The sequence below is a fragment of the Hordeum vulgare genome, chromosome 3H (assembly GCF_904849725.1).
Source record: "Hordeum vulgare subsp. vulgare chromosome 3H, MorexV3_pseudomolecules_assembly, whole genome shotgun sequence".
In the NCBI taxonomy this organism is placed as follows: Eukaryota; Viridiplantae; Streptophyta; class Magnoliopsida; order Poales; family Poaceae; genus Hordeum; species Hordeum vulgare.
In genome coordinates this window covers 359,316,820-359,326,216 of record NC_058520.1, presented here as the reverse complement: position 1 = coordinate 359,326,216, position 9,397 = coordinate 359,316,820, and the positions used below count along the sequence as shown (strand labels likewise).

At 43.7% G+C, this 9,397-nt stretch overlaps 1 protein-coding gene across 1 annotated transcript; it reads right to left on the bottom strand.

Moving 5' to 3' along the window:
* Nucleotides 1-458: 458 nt before the first annotated feature.
* Nucleotides 459-9,102, bottom strand: LOC123443857 (carbon catabolite repressor protein 4 homolog 6). The gene is made up of 15 exons (XM_045120395.1): nt 8,908-9,102; nt 8,325-8,829; nt 6,985-7,148; nt 6,496-6,561; nt 6,158-6,210; nt 5,922-6,003; nt 5,762-5,811; nt 5,484-5,574; nt 3,308-3,400; nt 3,159-3,191; nt 2,988-3,073; nt 1,665-2,895; nt 1,319-1,404; nt 1,137-1,221; nt 459-798 (listed from the first exon to the last, which is right to left on the bottom strand). The coding sequence occupies exons 1-15, from the start codon at nt 8,965-8,967 to the stop codon at nt 745-747; spliced, it is 2,739 nt and encodes a 912-aa protein (XP_044976330.1). The 5' UTR covers nt 8,968-9,102; the 3' UTR covers nt 459-744.
* Between the last annotated feature and the right edge of the window lie 295 nt (nt 9,103-9,397).

Below are 9,397 nucleotides of genomic sequence, written 5' to 3'. Positions count from 1 at the left end.
CAAACACTTTTTTAAAAGAGTTACAACTTCTATATAAAACTGCTTTAAAGTGAATTTGATGAAGCGAAACTGAATTTTATGAAGTAAAGCAGTCACAAGCAAGCGCTGTTCGACAGCTCTCTGCTCTGCAGCTTCGCTCCTGGAGTGCCATGCAGCCTATTTTTGTGGAGTCGCGAAAGTGGCGCTCCGCTTCCCCATTTTCTGGAGCTGGATGGTTACCGAACAGGGCTTTAGTGTTCACCAAACCTGCTTCTTATGTCGACGAATTCAAAGCTACCAACTGTTTCAGATTTTCATAGCATGGCTTCTTTGTAATCCAATCACATAGTAACTTACCATCTTAAGCTAAACCGTGGTGCCTGCAGCTTATCCATTCAAGCCAACAGCAGTTGTCCATTGCTGGGCTCACACTGAGAAACTTGACCTATGTCTCATGTACAATTACGAAGCATGCTGGAGAAAGAAAATGCTGGCGAGCTCTTATATTGAACTAAGAAAGCAGGAATTTGGTTTTCCATGTATATATGCTCCCTCCGTCCTAAACAAGTGTCACTCCTTAGTACTAAATTTACGACACTTATTTTGGGACGGAGTGAGTATTTACTTAACGTGATTGACGGAGAAATGTTCAACGATTGTTCTGGATAAGATTATTTCGCCTGAGGCTTGTACTAGGTAGTCGTTGTCTTGTCATGCGGGCGCCTTCAATGGCACTGAAATCCCTCTTTTACTGTATCATGAACATCATTCCTTAAACGCCAGTTCACAGACCAATGCGATATGATCACTTCCCCATTTCTGTCAACCAACAGAAATAGACACAATAGCAAGATGTCATGAGGATACTGCAGTTAACCAGTAAAAAAGCCGTGAAATGAAGTGACAAACATGCTGACATTTTAGAAACTTCATTTTCAAATAACACAAACTAGTAGTGTATGGTAAGAACATTAGCTCTATGAAAACAATGGCACTTGATTTTTATTACGAAATATTTTAATAATAAGCCATCTTTTTGCTAGCATATTAGGAATTAGAAACCATAGTCAAAGTCACACATTGAATATTGTGGAAAGTTCAAACAATGCTATATTGCAGACTGATGGAATACAAGAAAAATATGCATATGGTAGTACCTTTGTGGGGAATCCAATTGTCTCCTTCAAAATCCCTTCTGGAAATGTATCTAGCACGCTAACAGTCTGAAGATCTTCAGAAGCCCTTCATTGTCATATTACAATGTTATCAATGGCAGTAATTAGATTGTAAAACATTGGTGCACTTGAATAGCTTAAGAGTTTCAATAAAGCTTGCTTACCATATGTAGTCCACTGTCCCCATAAATTTTCTGTTGTAACTGGTTACCAAGGGCTCCTTATTGGCATCTTTTGTCCCATGAAAATCCTGATTGGATGAAGTTATAAATAAGCACCAACTGTGTTCTCGCAAAAGCCTGAAATATACTACTTCTACAACATTATTCGCTAAAACGAAACTGTACATTGGTTTCTGCTTTTAGAGTAAAAAAGTGCAAGCACAACTCGCCCAAATGTTCGATAACTCAGAAAGAGATAATAGTGAGTATAGTGAGTGTCCTGGTGTTTTCAGTTAAAGATGGATGGTGAAAATGCGGCCAAGTAAAATAACAAGAAGGCATCAGTTACCTCCACATCTGTGTAGACACTCCTTACTTTCAAATTATGTTCCACATAAGTACATTCTTCCTTCCCAGTAGCAGCCTTCATTTCATCTACTGTCCACCTGTACGGATCATTATAGTACCCTCCATAAGGAACCACCTTGTGAGCATGTCGTGAACCATTTGAAATTGTTGGCAGCTGATTTTTATCCAGATGTAAGCATTCATTATCACCAGCAAATTCTTTGAACGAGGTAGGGTCAGATAACACATTAGTGCACAAATTTTCATTAGCTGTGACATCATCCTCAACAGAACAAGCATGATTTCCAAACTCTTCTGGGCAGGAATATGAGTCTAAATGCTTGTTGGTTACTTCAGGAGTACACTGATTGCCACAGGAATCTGAAGTGGCACTATTTGTTTGATGTGTTAGTTGTTCTACTGGAGATGTTAAGTGAGTTGATCCGGTATTAATTTCTTCGTCTACTCTCATATTGCTCATTTTACACCGTGCATCAGCAGACTTCAGAGAATCACTGAAATGGGACGATTCTGACTTGGGAGTTGTACAATTGTTTTGACCAGACATGGATTCATTGCACTTTTCCTTTTCACCAGGGTTTTCCTTTGATACATTCAACAACGTATCTGATTGAGCACTATTTCCTTCAAAACCACCTGTAACATCTTCACAAATCACATTCCCAGACAAGTCTCCCAGGGAATTTGGATCCTTACTGCTAACACATCTTAATTCTCCGACAGAATCTATACGCCCAGATAATTCAGATGAAAGTAGGTGTCTGCTAATTGCTTCACTTGAATCTGACTGGATGGCCTCATCATATACAGCAGTTTGTGAACATTGGACGCCACCAATGTCAGGTTCTCTGGATTCAACTTTGATTCCTTCAAAACATTCTTCAGAGGAGCTGTCAACAGCCGCGCCTTCTTCACATTCAGCCGCACCATCAGAATTACAGGCATCCTTTGCAAGACCTGACAAACAGCTTGATAATCCTTGCTCGTCAAGATTACTAGGGCCAGAACAAGGTCTATTGTTGCCAAAATATTTACTCGATTCAGAGTTTAAGCAAGATGTTGAAGCAATAGCGGTCAAAACAGGTTCTCTTCCAGCAAGGCAAGAATCTCTGACCAAACTTTTTGCTTCGCTTTGAGGCTTATGGACATCTAGAGTAATCATTCTTCCCTCTCTACCATTGGTCATGTGTAAAGGTGGACGGAATGTATAACTGATACAAAGCAACAATTGAAGTGAAGATAGGTCAGGATTTTGCACATACATTGTGGCATCCAATGCACTTCCATCGAGTAGAAGATTTACCGAGATGTGTTAGAACCAGTATAAAGCCCATGTGAACTAGTTTGCTGCCCTGATATAGCATTTCTTGCAAGCCCAAACAAATTCAACTGCATGATTGTGAAGCTTCATTTTCAGCTCCATGATATAACATTAATGCTCAAGTTAACTGCAGAAAATGACAATTTGTTCTACCTTTTGCTCCAATATATAATTGTACAGCGGGCTCTGGGCAACATATAAAAATCTTGTTAGTGTTAAAAATGAGTATAACAGCACAAGAAATAGCGAAGTAGAATGGACTCTTGAATGCAAATATACATAGTTAAGTACTAGAATATTACCTTCGGTGTAGCGTTGAAGTCCCCACAGAGTATTACCGGAGCATCATTCCACCTCTTAGATGTAGCATAAGCTCGGTCAAGGAGTGTCCTTATCTGTAGGAAATAAAGTCAGCATGAAATTAAGTGCATAAGGATGCTAGTGGTAGATAGTCAAGAGCAAAAGAAACACTAGATGATGCTTCATACAGCAAACCAGCAGAGAGAGGAGAAAGGCACATTGGACAAATCTTTAAAAGATGCCAAGAAAGTATCACATGATCAAATAGTATCATAGCAGAACTCAACGAAGTTACATTGATGTTTTTTTACCAAATACTCCCTCCGTCCGAAAAAAATTGTCCTCTAGTTAGTTCATTTTTAATTTTGCAAAAACCACCTTATTCTTTGAAATCTCTTGCTAATCGATCCGTCTTCCATCCCCGTCGCCCGCAGGCACGGTGCGCCCAAGCCAGTGTCTTCCACGTCGCCGGCGGGCACCGCGCGCCCCGGCCACCATTGGGCTCAGTCTACGCCACTCCTGTCGCGTCGCCAACCTGTAGAACGGAGGCGAGCACGGAGACTACAGCTGCTAATTGCGTCCCAGCTTACTCGCGCGCCCGAAGGCGAGCATTCCCGCCGCCCACTTGCAACTCTGCGGCGACAACTTGACGGCCGGTGGCGAGCGAGGGGAGCAGCGTCGCCTCCAACGCCGGCGCCGCCTCCATCATCGAGGAGCCCGACCCCTCCTCGGGTCGGTTGATCCTCTGCAAGGTCCTGCTCCTGCTGCTACATAGAAGAAGGTCATGCGGCATCGAAGAATGTCCTGCTCCTGCTGCTGTTGATCCTCTGCAAGTTGCTGCTGCTCCGCCCGGAGCTCCCCTACTAGTGCTGCTGCCATTAAGAGAAGCATCCATCTGTAAATCTGCACCTCTGGCTGCTTCCCGCTCTGTTAACTGAGATGTAATGCATTCCTCTGCAAATATGCACCTCTGTCTGCTCCTCTGTAAATCTGCACCAGTGTTAACAGTGATGTGATGCATCAATCTTATTAATGTGCACATAACTTTGATGAAGATCTGTTGTTAATCTGTTGCAAGTCACATGTCTGCTGTCAATCTTTACGCAAGTCAATCTGAAAATTGCATGGTCACAGATCTACTGTTGACTTTCAGAGATTGCATACCCCAATGGATCTGTTGGAGAGAGTTGTTTTGCAATGTGCACATAATTACTGAAAACTATTTTTAAAAAGCCTAAAGAAGTCACAGTTTTCAATCATTCCAGTTCATGCCAAAATTCGAACCTTTGGCATTGGGACATACAGCAACCGCTCATGGGGTAGGACAAAATTCAGTGCTTGTGATACTCCAATTGAAACTGAAATTAGCCCGAGAGAGAATTGGGGGCAGCAGCAGAGCAGAGCAGAGAGAAGATAGGGATGTACCGAAGAGGAGAGGAGGCTGGTTCAAAGGTCGAACCTTGACGAGCAGGAGCACTTTGACTGTCGGCACTTGGGACAGGAGGAGGAGGAGCTAGAAACTTCTGCAGCAGCCGGTCGGGGACTGGAGAGGAGGCGAGGAGCTGGTGGATGACGAGCTTCAGGACGAGGAGCACCTGCATCATGCCGTCGCCATGCCTCTAGATTGAACGCCAACTCGTCGTCATGCGTCCCAATCGAGCGCTGCCTCATAGAAGAAGGGATTTTTAGGAGCGCAACGTTCGTGGAGAAGAGAGAGAGATGCACAGGGAAGTGGATCGGCGCGGCGGATGGGAGCGGTGCAGCGGCGTGGCACGGCGGAGGTGAGCGGCGCGGTACGGCGGAGGTGAGCGGCACAGCGGAGGTGAGCAGCGACTGGAAACTGCGGGGAGACAAGCGACGACGCGACAGGAGTGCGGGTTGTGTTGTATAAACCTGAAGGGGGGTTGTGTAAAAACGCCACGGGGACAATTTTTTCCGGACGGAGGGAGTAATGTCTAACGCGATGTGCTAGACTAAACACTAGAAAGGCACATTGTATATGTTTCTTACCATGTTAAATATATGCTAGGCTAAAGTCAGATAAATATGCAAACAAAACCTTGATTCAATTACAAAACAGAAATGCACGTGTCAAGCAGCCAAGTCAGGAGCAAATGAGCATTGTATCGGCAAATACAAGAAATTAAGACACAAGTATCAGAGGAAAAAGCAATATACCTGGCCAAGTTTTATGTCCCCTCTCTTCGGATTATAAAGAACATGAATGTTACATATAACAACTTGTTTGGCTTGTTGTGGATGGATAGAGCTTTTGAGACAAAAAGAACAAGCATAAGCATTGGTAAGTCATACAAATATGTGTTCATTTCTTCTGTCTTAAACAATATATAAATATGATACAGTAACTAACCACAAATCCCAAACACAAACACCTGAGAAACAGAACATTGCGAATAGCAACTATGAGTCTGCTGGGTATCTCAAATCACAATTACCTAGTAGATAAGTGAGTAGATCCAGTTTGCACATTTCTTTGAAACACTGACTGTACATAACAGCAAAAAATGGTTAGCAGATTTTGATGGCACAAGACTGGAAGCACCCAAAAGAAAAAGGCTCAATTGTTCATCTAATTGCCCATAATTCCAAACTCACTTCTAAAACACAAAGCTGTGCAACATTATCCCGAAGCCCAAGCTTATTGAACTCGATGTCTTCTTTATAACACAACTGGAACCTGGTAAGTGGCAAAAGTCTTACATAACTATGAAAATGTCCCTATGAAATGAATTGAAGCAAATTTAATGTGGTCACCACGAATTTTGGATAACAACAGTAGGTAAAAAATTCCAACACACAAAGACAAACAAGAAAAAACTTGAATTGATTACCTTGCTGTCCTCCAAAATATGGCACATCCATCAACAGCATTTCCAGTCCGCATCTGTGTCACCATTCAGCAAATGTGTAAATTACAGTCAAGAGAACTCAAAAAAAGTTTGTTCATATTCCCTCAATGACAAAAAGTAAATTTCAGTTCCGCAAATGGTACACATATTTCAGTCACTTCCGTGAACACTGTAAATGAAAATGCTAGTCCCTCCGTCCCAAAATAAGTGACTCAAAAATGACTCAGTTTTGTACTATCTTTAGTAGAAAGTGGAGTCACTTTTGAGTCACTTATTTTGGGACGGAGGGAGTACAATATAGCACAGCGTAAATGAATTACCTTCCATATGCCGGTATATCCTCGGGTTGACATTTCTTGTTCAAGGTCAGTAAATTTGTCTACCTCCTGCAAGTACAAAGAAGATGGTCACAAGAGGAAACAAAAGTTCAAACAAGGAATGAAATGCTGACATTGAATGAATAGAGACCCCCCCCCCTCTCAGATCTACGTATACTGTACTCCCTCCGTTCACAAATATAAGATGTTTTGGATATTTCAATATGTACTACATACAGACTGAAATGAGTGCACAAACACACTAAAACATGTCTCTATATACATCCGATTCTAATATAAGTTATAACATCTTACATTTGTGAACAGAGAGAGTACTTACTTAGGGCTGATTTCCATGGACAAGAGAGAAAAGTGCTCGTAACATATATTCATCAATTGTTGCATATTTTTATCCTTACCATGACTTGAGTTTGCCAACATCAGCACAACCTGCTGAGATGGTGCAGTACAACAGCTTTTCTTAAGAATTACCTGAAAACATATAATATCTGGACGCCAACAGCTGATCTCTAAACCTATCCTATTCTTACGCCAGTTCCAGTCCATGATAAATGATGGTATGTCTCTATAAAGATCTTGGTGCTCCTGGGCCAGATAGTCCGCCAGTATATTGTATGACAGAACCTTAAACCTCTCTGCAGAATGAAAAGTCAATACTCAAAATACAAGAGCAAGAACTGTATTCTTTTACAAGAATAATGAGGATCTCGCACACATCATATTTACTCAAGTCCAATACTAAGTTTGGAAAATACCACAAGCAAATCTCTTTGCAAGCATATCATTCCCTTAGGGCATCTCCAACGCGGGGCGCTAACCCAGGGCGCCAGGATTTGTTTCCCGATTGATGGGCAGTTGGGCGTTTCAATCCTGGCGCCAGCTACAGCATCAACGCAAAAATGGGAACCGGGCACTTGGGATTTTTCTGTTGCACGAGATAAAGCCGTGAGTGCAGCGGACGGCTTTCTTAGCGTCCGTGATTAGCGTCTGCCGTTGAAATAGGAGGCGCTAAGTTGCTTCTCTAATTCTACGAGATTTATTTTGTTTCTCAAAGCGCCTATACAGGCGCTTTTCATTGCAGATGCCCTTAGCACATCAACTGGAACTGCCGTCTCAGAGTTCACGACTTCAAAGGCATCTATCTTGATTTGGAAATCAAATTCCAAGTTTTTCATCATGACGATAATACTAGCTATAAATGACTCAGTTGCAATCATTATTAAGGAAACTTTCAGTTATGAGATAGAGCTAGGAATAAAAATTACTATAATAAGTAAAAGAGTGAATTCCACTTTTTACCCTGTAGTTGTAAATTTGTGACACATATTACCCCATTTAGTGGAAATTCTACTGGAACATCAGATTTTAGAGACTTTTAAATGATATTACCTCAGTTTTTCATTTTGCTTGTTTGTGTTAGATAGGATCTGCATGTTGCGTAAATGATTCGTAAGAAAAATGAGTAAAGTACAAAGGGCATTATTGACCATCATGTCCAGACTTTTCTTGTCCATTTGTTCCATTCCTCGTCCTCGGCCAGATATTTTTGGATCCCACACATCAACTTACACCTTCCCTAATGGACATGCATAAAAAAAATGAGTGTCTAAAGCTTCTTAAAGGGGTATTCTAGATGAATTTCCACTTGACGGGGTAATTCGTGTCACAAATGCACATCTAGGGGGTAAAATGTGGAATTCACTCTAAGTAAAACTAGTATACTGCTTGGACTTGAGAATAATGCTCCTAAGATGGTTTTGCAACACATTGCTGCAAATAAATACAGTAAATGTTAAGCATTGAGATGGTACCAGCATGGCGCGGTGGCAGCTTCTGCACAGATCGCCACTCTCGTTTGTACTGTGCCAGCCTCGATTGCAGCTGCGGCGCCGCAGGTCGGAACCCAGCATTCCGTGGCAGGAACCCTCCATTCGGTGGCACAACTCTGTATGGCTGTGGATGCCAGTGACCGTACTGATTTGGAGTCCCGTAGCCGTACTGAGGGCCTGGGAACGGCCCCTGCGGCGGATGGCTGTAGTTGTACGGCACAAACCCGTAAGGCTGAACCTGCGGCTGCGGCTGCGGATGTGGTTGAGGTTGACCATAGCCATATCCGTACGGCGGCGGCTGGAGCTGCGGCCCGTGCCTGTACTGCGGTGGAGACGCGCGAGGACCCCCGCCGCGACGGAGGGAATCGTTGGCAGCGGGCACAGTGCTGAGGTGGGAATCGCCGCTGACGAGCTCGGCGTCGGCGTAGGCGGAAGGAGGCGGGGGGCGGGAGGAGTATCCGCGGTGAGGCCGCGAGGATCCTCGGCGCTGCAAAAGGGGAGAAGGGTAAAAGGGGTTTAGATGTCAGGGATTGATAGGGAGGAGGAAGCCCAAACGGAGATTTACGTTGTAGTGAGAGGACATCGAGGCGGCTCGACGGAGAAAAGCTGAGGGGACGACGCGCATCCCCTGTGGTCACGACGGTGGCGGCAACGGCGGGCGGCGGCCTGGGAACAGCCGCATTCGACGAGTCGCCGGGGGCGGCGGAGTTGACTGCTGGCGCGGCGACGAAGGGGACGGGAGGCGGTGTGCTGCCGACGCAACGCCGAGGCAGGAGTACTAGGCTTTCCCGACTTCCTTACACTAACTTCGTGTCAGACCCTTGATTTTCGATCGGATGGTTGGCAGGAAAATGCCTTGTATCTGCAGCAGTATTTTCTGGATTCTCTTTCCTTGTAAAAAAGGATTAGACAGTAAACTAAGCTTAAACTGAACCTTTTCAGTGATTTGTGTTTGGGAATCGTTTCTGGCCGGTGCGTCGACCGCGCGCCTGTTGACTGGGCATGTAACATTTTTTCGTTTAAATTGTTGCAACCAACGTTATTTTTGCTGTAAG